Raw genomic sequence first — 12,671 nt, forward strand, 5'->3', positions numbered from 1 at the left:
CAGGAGAAGGCAAACTGAGGGTAAATCTACAGAGACATGAAGAAGAATTCAAATAGTTCAATTGCATTTTTTTTCCCCGGTTGCTCTGTATATCCTGATTCTTGTAGGCACACTCATACCTCTGTGGAGAAAACAAGAAAACGCAATACACACACGTTTTCCTGTCGTACAAAGTGGCGCAAATGACAACAGGACTCAAGGTAAAGAAAGCATCTTTCATAGGTTTATTGGTCCATTACTTTAAGTTAATTGAGGAAAAGAGACCTTTTAAATTTACAAGCTAATAGTTTATCAAGCAATACAAATTCTTTTGTTTACCTCAAAATGTAATACGAATTTCATAGTAAATAACGGACAGAATTTTTTATACACAGATATATGAAAAAAAGTGGACAAAAACCTCGTACCAGCATCAAAAATGCAACAAAAACTTTTATTTCTTTTTACAATCTCTGGGTTCCAGAACAAAGGAAAAAAAAAAGGTGACATTCTTTTTAAAGTTTGGTAGCTTCATGAAACAGAGACTTTGACCTGGAAATAAATCACTTTCTCATCTACACACATTCTTGAGCACTTTTTTTTTTTTTTCTTCACAGCTTTTGATTTGGCTTATTGGCAGCATGGAGAGAAGAGAAACACGTTTACATGGGGGACTTTATCAATACCTCGGGGGGGGGGTATTTTTTCTGTTAAAATTTTAAATGTAAAGAATGATTTCTACAAATAAGAAATACAGTCCATCCTTTGGACATGACGTAAGCAAAAGTTTTGAATCTCTTTTTTCAACAGTTAAAATACAAGTTAGAAAGTTGGCTGGCAGTTTATTGTATGGGAAGATATCAGATGGACATCATCTCTCAATGCATTCCCAACGCACAGACCTTAGGGGATCAGGCACGTGGACGTACAATGGACAGGGCATTTACTGGACAGGACCAAACCCTCAGGAGTGTCCCGGTGAATGGTGCTGACTGTGGAGAGCTGCTGGCTTGTTGTTCCATGAAAGCCCAGCTGACACAGGTGTCCTTTGAGCACACTGATTCACATTCTGTTTGCAACCTCCTTTCCCCTCCCTGTTTCCATCCTGGGGAAACAGCCATCCCCCTTTTGTCCTTCCAGTACCATTGTGACTGCAGGGCTGGTCTGACACTGCGAACCACCTGTCCCGGGCGGGGGTGTTGACAGGTTTTACCTGCTCTGACCTGGCCCCGGGGCCGCAGGGAGTGCCGGGATCACCTGGTGAGGGGGGCGGCGCAGCCCGGGGAGGTGTGCCTGTAATACCCAGTCACGGGCCTTAATAGGGAAAGCTCTGCGGAAATGGGCTCAAGTATGTGAGGCAACACAGTACGTTTTAGGTTTTTGGCATTTCAACTTGTGGAGAATTTCTATCCGAAACATGCTGCTCTGAGGCCCTCCCCCGCCTGCTCCCCGGTTATCTTTTAAAAAACTGTTCTGCAGAATCGGGGTAAACCATTAATATTGTCATAATCGAGAGTTCTTCGTGCCTCTGGGATTTGTCGGTGCTGACACCCTACGTGCTCTGCCGAAAGGCACTGAGCTCATCTTTCACACTTGAAAACAGACAAACAAAAACGGTCTAGTGGCCCCTGTGTTTCCTTACGTTATCAAAAATATCATTTGGCAATAGCAACACTTAGCTTCCCACTCCCAAAAGGCAGCCCCAATTATGAACCGTACTTTCTTGTTGCTTTAAGAGGGCTGAGGACGGGCTATGTTAGACCTCTAGTGTTAAGCTGAACGACCAATTACGTTTCTAAAAACTCTTTCTGTCCAGAATCTAAAACACACGAGTTGAAGAATAAGGCATATTAATAGGTGTTGACAATTCTCAAAAAGCAGAGTTAGGCTTCCAACACTTCGTGGCATTTTTAAAAGTCTGCGCTGGTTGGTTTTCAAGTGCTAACTACACAGAATGTTTCTCTGTGACTCAAATACCTTATTGGTTTTGTGAAAGTTATTTTTTCGAAAGCACTTATTTACAGGCTGCCTAGAGTAGTAAGAACTACCTGGATAACGCATTTTCGCTGCCACACAGAAAGGGTTACACAGCCATACCCAGAATGCATTTCAAACACAGAGGATTAAGGAACTACAGTCAAAGTCCCTGCGACAAAGGCCCCTCCTCCGCCTTTTCTGATGCAGACAGCCCTGTGCAGCTCTCATCTGGGCTACCGTAGGGAGACCAGCCATCCTTAAAAACAGAAAGCTAACTGTCTACTGGGTGGACTGATGAAAAAATCAGGTTTCTGGTTTATTCACTAAATCAAAAAACCATGAGGAAGCAGAGAACAACTCTGACACACCCAGCTGGATAGGTCCGGCGGGCGCAGGGGATGACATTTTCCTCAAATCTACTGACAAACGCCACCTGCCATCTGAATGGAGAAAACATAAGAGGGCCTGTCCAATCTGTTGCCATCTCGAGGACTCCTGAAAGCGAGAAGGCAAACCCAAATTTCCAAAACGTCTTGTAAGCGGGGATTGCCAAAGCAGGTGTTACTCCAGCCTTACAAGGAGATTGCTCAGTGTGCACGGGCCTTTCGAGTAGGCGTCTGGGAAGGCAGGGGGCAGGCTTGCGGTGCCCGGCCCTGACCACACCCCGGCACTCCACTTTCTGAGCAGAGGCGTTCTTCAGGGCAGCGAGAGGAGAATCCAGTTCTAACCCATCCTGAGACCCACACAGACGAGGCCAACACAGACCCGGGGGCTTGTGGTTGGATCCCACTCTCTTGCCCTTTCTCAGGACAGAGTCTAAAGAAGGACTACTCTCAGTCCAATGAATGGCGTCAGAACAAAGCCAGGGGCCTGGGATTTCAGTGCTATGGACGGCAAGGCCCAGGCGCATGGACACTGGGTGTGGCCTGGGCTGACAGCCGCCGTCCCAAGAGAGAAACTCCACTTGCAAATGCCCACCCAGCCACCATGCCCTCCTCTAAAGCAGGACTTCCTGCCATTTCAACACAAAAGCGGCCTCCTGAGAGCACTTAAATCCCTCGTGTGGATGGTGACTAACAGAACATTTAATTCAACAACATGGAGAACGCACTCCAGTTGTGGCTGAAATTTGGCATGAAGACAAAACTTCCGTTACATTCACCACGGTCCCCGGAGTCGTATCTGTTATTGTTATTCACCTAAACACAGGTGTCTGGGGAGTTCAGCGAGCAGCCCAGTGGAATACGAGCCAATCCTCTCCATAATTGCACTTATCTGAGGTCACCGGGAATCATTATTCAGTCTTATTAAAGGATACAACCCAACCCCAAACCTGGCTGTGTAAGGTGTTCCCTCCTCGTTCAGGAAGAACAGTGGTTCTTTGCTTTGGGCAGAGTAGCCTGGAATCTTCTTGTGAATCCAGCACATGAGAAGAAGAGCAGTGGCCGCATCTGCCACGAAAACAACTGCTCACCTCAGACACCTGCATCTCCCACACCTGCTCAGTGTCTAGGAATGCTCTCTTCCGCCTTTACCTGGATTTGTAACCTGAAGTGAATGAAACTTTCACTCCCCGCACCTGAGGGACAGCCGCCAGGGACCACTCTCCATTCCACGGCCACAAGCTCAAGACTCAGAACCTGTCCAAGTCTGTCTGCCTGAGGTCAAGTGTGTCCTCACACAAAAGCCCCCTGGACATAAACACGAGAGAAGGCAGTGATCTCGGCAGCACGACTTGGCGGAGCCAAGAAGGATGGGGCGAGGAAACCTCTACGAGGCAGTCTTTGGCAGAAGCCTCTGAGTCACTTCTCACAGGGAATCACCTTTGTGCCCACCGAGAGGAAGGGGCAAAGGCCCAGGGCTGCTGACCCTCGGGGGCTGCGGGAGCCTCCCTCCCTGCCTACCGTCCCTTCTGTCTGGGCCAGCCTCCTCCCCTCATCTGACGCCAGCCGAGAGGAAGGGGCGAGGGTCCTTCTCAGGGAAAAAGCGTCTCTCCAGGGAAGTCTGTAATGTGTGCTGGTTCTCCCAGCTCTGCTGTCAACGCTCCCACTCTGTCTAAAGCACAGAAACACCACATGGGGCACAAACAGAGAAAAACAAACCCCGAAGATGCCCGAATCCCCTCTGAGCTCGTCTTCTGCCTCCAATAACGTACAGAATGACTGCGCTCCCCGCTCCCTTCCCGCGTGTCCCAGAGAGGAACCCGGTGACTTTTCTGAAGGGTTGCCCTCTTGCCCCACTAACCTTCACACAGGAATGCTCCCGGGCTTTGGCAACTTAGCAGCAGACGAGGTTCTGGTCTTCCTGTAACTCTTTCCACGGTTCTATCCAAGCACTCGTTACACTGGACAACATTTTTAAAGCACACGTTCCACGAGGCCAGGCTTCACACGCTCCTGCATTTGGGCACTTGCTGCTAAGGTCAGTCTAGTGCCTTCCACGAAATATCAACAGAGGGCCATCGACCCTTTATTAGATACACAACCCTGTTCTACCGGCAAACTGTCAGGCTGCACCCAGACATCCCGACCCGCACCAACGTGATGGCGCAGAGGTAGCATGAAACACGGACTCACACTCGGGGTAGATGAACTGTCCTCACCCTTCTGCTTCAAGGGATCATTTCTAATTGTACCAAACAGAAAATTCGCAGGATCTTAGAATGGCATGAGTGGGTCTGAAGGTGCAGGCAAGTACCAAATGGTAACACAACTTCTAATTTACACCGTGACTTATTCAAACACGATGAAACAGAACCGAACGGCTCTGTGCTGTCCTGCCACCGTGCCACTGACATCACAGCAGTGGCCGCGGGACGGAACGATTCCGACATGCTGCGCGGCGCCCGGTGTCTGTGGGTTAACTTGCGTCTACACCAGCGTCTCGGCACAGCTTGCCTTGCTACGAAAATACTACCGCCTCCTCGAGGCTCTGGTTTCTAATTTTAGAGGGGATGAGCCACGGATGAAAGAACACAACGTGACCTAGGTAGCTTCGTTTCAGGAGCAAACAAAACGAGTTGGAAGACAGATCCTCTTTGCTTTGTGTTGATTTGGGGAAAAAAAAAAAAAAAAGCAAACGTGGCCGTAGTTTGAAGTGAAGACTGGCGATGCAGCTGGCAGTCCCCAGGAGTTTGGCTGCAAACAGAGCAGATTCTCGCTTCTCTAGAAGCAGAGACGGTCTCTGTCACACTTGTCATGTCTGAGGACCCCCCGGTCACTGACTTCTCTTCCTGACTGGGGAGTTATCAAGGGTTACAGCACTTCACGTAGGACATTCACGCTGAGTTTACAAAATCTCGACTGTGTCACGACAGCGTTAACAGCCTCTCACCAAAAGTTTGCCCAAACATTCAGTGGACGTGGCAGGACAACATGAAATGAGGAATTTCGGGTGAGGTAAAGGCAAACTGCCCAGGGCAGGCGTGGGGATGGGGCTTGGCGTGTGCCCGCTGATCCCAGCTCCTGGGGAGCTCCTCTGACTTCCAGACGACACAGATTCCCCACAACAGGCCTACTCTCTACTCTGACGTATCTCACAAGCCAAAGAAAAACACTGAAGAACTTCGCAGAGAAAAATGCACCTTTTCTTTTTCTCCCATTTTATGCAAAAACAAGTTTCCGATCTAGGGCATTCTAGTGTCAGAAGCAAGTTTGGGGAGCGCTGCCCCCCCTCGGCTTCCCGAGGTATCGCGTGAGGACAAGGACACTGGCTTGCTCGTTCTAGCACGGATGCATACGGACGCGGATATACATGGCCCCGAATGAACCAGAAGCCACAAAACAGGCGTCACTCATCAGAAGCGGGCCACGCTCATGGCCACAGGCCACTGTACGCACGTGAAGGACTTTCCACGGAGGTGCCAACAGCTCCTTCTGGGCTGAGGCAAGTCAACGCCCCACAGAGGTCTGTTCCGGAGTCACCACGTGTCCATGGAAAACAGGGGCTGCCTTCTGTTCATGCCTCCCTCGTGTCCTTGAAAAGCAAGACCTGGGCTCTCTTCCACCCCAGGCAACTCTGCGGTCCCCCCCAAACAGGAAACTGTCATGAGATGTCAGAACGTCAGCCGGGCTGTCTCGTCCCTCGGCTGCAAACCTCCTTAGTGTTCCATTTCGTGGGTTCCTTCGTGCCACGGAGGTATGCTGCTTTCGCTGAGAGATGAAGATGGCCTTACGGACTCCACCGAGGAATAAATACTAATGGAAAACCACCGGCAGACGAAGGGGGGAGGGACAGGAAGGGAAAGAAATACACAAAGGAGAGACGCTTCTGCGGCTGTTTGCTCAGTGCCGTCTCTCTGGCACGACGGGGGCGTTCGGGTGCGCCATGCCCTGTGTAGGTAGAAGAGTCTCTGTCCCAGGAGGGAGCTTACTTGGCCTCCTGTTTCTCTTGCAGTAGTGGAATAATCGACTCCCACGCCATGAGGCACTGAAAGGACAACACACACACACACACACACACACAGGATCAACATCAGATTTCAGGATCGGGCTCTTTACCCTCCTCTGGTCTAGCCTCTCACCGTTACTCCCACCGGGTTACTCTGGCTTGTGTACTGGCTAAGTAACATGTGTGTGTCACGTCCAATGTCTACACGTGTTATCCATCACTATGAGAAACTGGGGAGGGGACAGGTGTTTGCTCTGAATACACCATCCCCATCTCTACGCAAGACGGCAGGGTCTCGGCAAGGCCTACATGCACTGTCCCTAGAGCTCACAGCCGAGGAGTGGCACTGTGCTCACTGGAAGACATTCTTTCCCTTCAAAAAGCAGAAAAGGTGACCGGCTGCAAGCCTTCCACGCGGCCCTACGTCCTCAGCCAGGCTGAAGACATTGCTCCAAGTGTGGGGAGGACTAGCTCAGGATGCCAATCACACTGGCAGGGGCCAGCCGCCCGACCCCGAGGGGGTGGAAACCCTGCTCTTCTTTACTGACCTCAGCTTTGCTTGTATGGGCCACTCCTGGATCTCCCAAGAGGGAAAATGGGGAGGGGACTCTATTTATTGAGTTTCGTTGGGTCCAAACACCATGATGTATTTTATATTCACTACTGCTAGTCCTCACAATTCTATGAAGTAGAATTATTACTTATTACACACACACACTTCATAGATGGAGAAAACGAGACCCAGAGAGGTTATATAACTTGCCCAAGACATGCAGCTAGTAGGTAGCAGAGCCAGTAGGTGGCCAAAAGATATTCTTTCCACTACACCAATCCACTCTCATTCCAGATCCTTGTGAAGGGCCGGTGTCTGCATGCACTGAACTTAAAGCCTGACACTCTTCTCTGGGAGCATGCTACTTAGCGAAACGATCCTGCCTTTGCCATCTCTTGCATGAAGGGCAGGCCCCAAGAACCACGCAAGGCCTTCCTTAGCAGCAGCTTGGGGTGAAGCAGGACTTTGTGCTGAACCATCTGGGGGGAGTTCTGAGCAGGTAGGAGGAGAGAGGCATTCTTTGGTCAAGCTGGGGAGCAGAGTGGAGAAACTGCTCCATGCTTCCTTCCTTAGTGACTCTGAGGTTGGAGAAGAAACTAGACTCGGACCCTGCCCTCCATAAGGAAGGCTGGGGAGCCTCTGGGAGCTTGCTTGCAGTGAGAGACCCCATGCAGGGTCCATGGCACCCTGGGCCCTCCTCTCTCCCTAGGCCATCATCTCAGATCTAGAAAGGTCCTTCTATGTCAACAATGGGGAACCAAAGCCACACCAGATTTCCTTCCAGTCTTCAAATGCTCAAACTTCTTCCTACCCCAGGGCCCTTGCATATGCTGTTCCCTTGGCCTGGGACACTTGTTCTCCAAGTCTTTGTCTCCGAGACCCAGGTTAAACGTTATTTCCTCAGACTGGCCTCTCCTGCCCACTCCACTTGCCTCCTTTCATCCCTGATCTGAACTGTGTCCCCAGTATTTTCTCCCGAAGTTTCCTGTGCTTCTCCTGTAGAGCAATGTCTTACTCTGAAGTGACAGGATTTCTGGATTAATGCATATCTTCCACTGCGCAGAGGACTGCTTAATGGCAGGAGTCCTGCTGTTTTGCTTAGCAACCTATCCCCCAGTCCCTGGTGCATGGCAAGGACACAGAAGGCATTTGTTCAATATATGAGGCAGCCAAAACGAGGCCCCCGAGATAATGCCCCTATTTGTGGTATCTGGGAAGATATAAGATCCGGGTTTGAGTCCTGGGACCAGGGCCTTGGGAGTGCTGGGATTAATCATGAGGGGGAGTGATGGACACATCCCATCAGGTTGGCTTCTGTGTAGTGGGAGGGCTGTTGGACAGAGAGGGACAGAAGGGGATCAGGGAAGGTAGTACCACTTAGTATCTATCACGTGCTAGACATGTTCTAGGGACTCGGGGATACATCATTTCACTTTGTCTTCGTAATCCTTCACTGAAGAAAGATCACTCCCATTTACAGGTGAAGAGGCAGACACAGACAGGCACCCTGCGTAAGGCACAGCCAGTACAGCAATGAAGACTTGACTTCACACGGAGCAATCTTTCTATCTCTGGGCAGTCAGCTCTGGCCCCAAAGAGGCACGTCCCCCGCCCACCACAATGACAGTGTGCGTGAGTGGGAATTTTCCAACTTGTGGCCCCAGCAAGAACCGAGTCTGACCCTCGTTCAGTCACTCAAGCTGTGGAACCTTGGGCAGTCTTAAAACCTTACTGAATCTCTGTTTCTTCAGCTTTAAATGGAGAATCAAAACCTACTTTACATTGTCAGGGTGGGGGTTAAATTTAAGGAGATGACACAGGCATAGCGTGCAGCTCGATGCCAGCAGACACGGCAGGGGCTCTACAGAAACGGTTCTGGGACGAGGAGGACAGCACCTTCCTCTCTCCCTCTCAAACAGCCCTGCCCAAGGCCTGGCCACTAAGGGCTATTCCGTGACTGTTCTCCTTAGCTCTCCTCCAAAGAAAGGTGTAGAAACGTGGCCTCTCAGCAGCAGTCAGAACCATCAGAGGCTTTGGAAGACATGGATTCTTCTAGTCTGCGATGAGGATGTGTTTCTAGAATTGTGGTGGGAATAGCCGAGTTAATGCTTATCCCACTTGATTTCATGTCTGCAAGTACTTGTGGGATTGTGACTGGGCCATGCCTCATCTCTAACTTTAAGCTTTCAAGGATATTAGGATTTCTCAGCAGAAATGATCTGGGTTCAGCTATGCCAGGAGCAAACCCTGATTGAGGAGACTTTGCTGGAGCTTGATAAGCGCCCTGTGCGTGTGTGTGTGTGTGTGTGTGTGTGTGAGAGAGAGAGAGAGAGAGAGAGAGAGAGAGAGAGAGAGAAAGAGAGAAAGAGAGAGAGAAAGAGAGAGAGAGAGAGAGAGAAGGGTGCAAAGTCCACTGATCAAGGGGATTCATGGAAAAAAAAACCCTCTCTTTAATATTTTCCTTCGTAATCCTACATACTTTTGGGGGGCTATTTACAAACTGTAGTTTAAAAGTCTGAAAAACAACTGAACAGTATTTTGATAAGGACCCAGTGGACGGCAGAAGGGATCTATGGCACTATGGAAGTGAGGAGCCCTGTATGTGGAACCGCAAGCAGCCTGCCCTAACCTCAAAGCCTCCTTGAACTGGGACGAGCCCAGAGGGCAGTCCCTCGGACTCTGGGAAGCAGCTGGCTGCCAAGACCAAAGGGCACGGCAGAGAAAAGTGCCGCTTCCACGAGGCGCGTGTGCAAGGGAAGCCTCGAGGGCCCCGGGACCAGGGAGGGGCCCTGCTTCCAAACTCAGCGCCCACCTCCATGGTGGGACAAGGGCCGGGGTGCTGCTAAGACCAGACACCCAATGTAAGGGAAGCAGGTGGGGCTGGTGGGCTCTGTACTTTTGGGTTTCTGGCTGGCCCTCGCAAAAGGCTCTGGCTGCTCCGAGTGCTTCCTTCACGCGAGGGCCGGGGGGGTCACCGGCGCACTCCTTACCTTCTCATAATACTGAATGTTCTTGTCCGCCATGCCCATAAGCAGCTGCCGGAAGTCCTGCCTCTTGTTGCCCTGCCACCTCTCCAGGTCGGCTTTCAGATCGGCATTGAAACACTCCATCCGATCCTGACACCTCTCGACATCTGCCGGCACCTGGAAGGAGGGTGTAGCAATGGGGGCTCTTGATTTGGGACTGGTGACCCCACACCTCGAGCTCCCTTGCAAAAGGCCAAAGCCCTACATGAGGGGCTGCAAACACCGCCCCCTCCTCTGGGGGCATTTACTTGAAGGCAGGGCCTTGGGTTTTCAGGTCAAAGAAGGAATTCTGAAAAGTGCTATTCTGACCCAATCTTCAAACCCATCCAAGCACAACAGAGCCTCGTGGGGGAAACACATCCCTAGTTTACAAACGGGAAGAAGAAACCCTGCAAATCATAGTCATAAAACTTTGGTTCCTCCTTTTTCCCCATCTCTATGTAAAAATGTGTGTAGATTTCGCAAGTATACAGCAGCATTTGGCATTGCCCCTCTCCTCGGTCCTATAAGTGAAACCAGAAAAGGTTTTCCTACATCATAGGAACTATTCCATTACCTGTGACGTTGGATAATGCTTACCTTCATTAATCACACAATTAACTGCAATAATAAGAGAATCGGCCCACTTCTCCCTCTGAACCCCACATTACAGATCAACTAGAGACCTGTCTACGCTCCCCCAGATAGCAGACAATCAAAAATGGTGAGTTTAGATTAGGGAATTCTGAGGGAAGGGGAGGAAAATCATTTATGTGCATCAAAAGAATCTGTAATATGAACAAGAAGAAAAATATAGCAGGCTATTTCAAGTTTTTTTTTTTAATTTTTTTTTTAAAAGATTTTCTTTATTTATTTGACAAAGAGAGAGAGCACAAGCAGGGGGAGCAGCAGGTACAGGGAGAGGGAGAAACAGGCACCCCACTGAGCAAGGAGGTGGGGCTGGTGGTCTCTCTGCTTCTGGGTTTCTGGCTGGCCCGTGCAAAAGGCTCTGGCTATACGAGATGCTTCCTTCACGAGAGGGCCAGCACTTGGGGCATGATCCCAGGACCCCTTAACTGACTGAGCCACCCAGATGCCCCTCAAGTTTTTCGTAAAGGAGTTTAGAAGGCTTTCTCAAAATGGAACTCTGTCACAGTTGGAGGGCTTGTGGCTACCTGGGTCCCCAAGGCATAAAGCTGGCTCCTCTCCTCACTCAAGAGCTCCACGGGGCCCTGAAGGTGGCCAGGGGGCCAACATGCCTAAAACTGGGTCAAATACCCACTTGCCAGATGCTTCGCGACAACAAATGAAGCCCTGTGCGTTCTGAGTGCCGGGGTCTGAGATCCCAAAAGTCTCCAAGCTGTGGGTCACCATCAGGGGTCAATCTCTACCCACTAGGGAAGTTTTCTCCCCAGGCCTTACGGGCAAAGAGAGGACCCAGAAAAACCAGTAAAGGGAGGGCCAAGGCTGAGGGAGCAGGACACATTCAGGGCTTCCAGAGGTGCCGAGGCCCCCCAGGCCCCCTGCTGATGGCTACAGGACGTGGGAGCAAGGGAAGAGAGCAGCCTGGGGTTGGGGCATCACAAAGGCCTGGCATGGGAGCTGAAGTTGGGTGAGGCAGGAGGAGGTGGAGAGAAAGACAGAGGGAGGCATCCTGGGCAATTTAAAAGAAAGGAACTTTCCTTCGAAGGGAGAGGCAAGCCTTTTCCAAAGCACTTAACCTCTGGAAGAAGAAAGAAAGAGGACTTGACTTTTTCTTCTGATGCCATGACCGAAGTCACTTTTGCCTTTCCCCGCTGCCTCGTGTGTCACTGTTGTCCAACTTGGGGGAAACTGAAAACAGGTGCACCCCCACCCCCGGCCTTTGCCCCTCCAGAGCCTTCCCCACAAACGCGCAGGGAACCAGCCTCCATGGAGGCTGGGGTCTCTGGGCCTCACTCCCCGGCAGGCACAGTCCAGTTCCCTTATTCCTCTTCTGGCCACTGCTCATGTTACCCCGGGTGAAGGTTCCCTGGAGCACCTTCCTGTTTGCTTAACAAAACCGCTGTAGCCAGCAGGGAAAGCAAAGCTCTGAAAAGGGAACCACATCAAGGCCCAGTGAGAAGAGGGAGGCCCAGGCCTCTGATCCAAAGGATCCGATTCCCGGTGGGGGTCTGTTCTGAACATGGGAACTCTGGGGAACCCACAGAAGTTAAGACTCAAAACCATGGCTCTGGATTTTATGATGACCTTGAGCCTCCATCTGGGAAATATTGGTAACTGATCACTTTCACGATGCACGCTGTGCTCGGCACAGAGGGAGCCGAAGTGCTTCGGTGTCAGTGGGCAGGTCTTATCTCAGATTGCCCACAGTCTAGCTGTGAAGGGAATGAACATGCCCAGATACCATGAAGGGAGGTTACTGGTGCTTTCACTTCACTCTGAGCCCTGTGTTAAGCACATGGGGGAGGAGCTGGAGAACGAGTCCAGCTTAGATGAAGGATCAGGCCTCCGTGAAGAAATACCACTGAGGCTGGGGCGCCTGCGTGGCTCGGTCAGTTGGGTGTCTGACTCGACTTCAGTTCAGGTTGTGATCTCAGGGTCGTGAGATCGAGCCCTGTGTCAGGCTCCATGCTCAGCACAGAGTCTGCCTGAGATTCTCTCTCTCCCTCTGCCCCTTCCCCTGCTCATGCATGCATGCTCTCTCTCTCTCAAATAAATAAATAAACCTTTAAAATAAGAAAAGAAATACCACTGAGGCAACAGTAGGAGGGCACTCCCTAGAGACA

General features: G+C 50.7%; 1 protein-coding gene across 4 annotated transcripts in view; it reads right to left on the bottom strand.

The window, feature by feature from the left end:
* The window catches only part of SNX30 (sorting nexin family member 30), a 110,341-nt gene that overhangs the window by 2,533 nt on the left and 95,137 nt on the right, over positions 1–12,671 (bottom strand). For 3 of the 4 annotated variants that reach the window (XR_015727345.1, XM_045814795.2, XM_045814793.2), the window contains exon 8: positions 9,889–10,041. Coding sequence is in view for 3 of the 4 variants with exons in the window: in XM_045814795.2 (XP_045670751.2) it covers positions 9,889–10,041 (153 nt within the window). In the remaining variant the exon portion in view is untranslated. Of the gene's footprint in view, positions 1–201; positions 6,385–9,888; positions 10,042–12,671 lie in introns of those variants that run through there. The other variant, XM_045814794.2, reaches the window with a different exon arrangement.

The sequence above is a fragment of the Ursus americanus genome, chromosome 18, assembly GCF_024610735.1.
Source record: "Ursus americanus isolate L20-20 chromosome 18, mUrsAme1.1.p, whole genome shotgun sequence".
NCBI lineage: Eukaryota > Metazoa > Chordata > Mammalia > Carnivora > Ursidae > Ursus > Ursus americanus.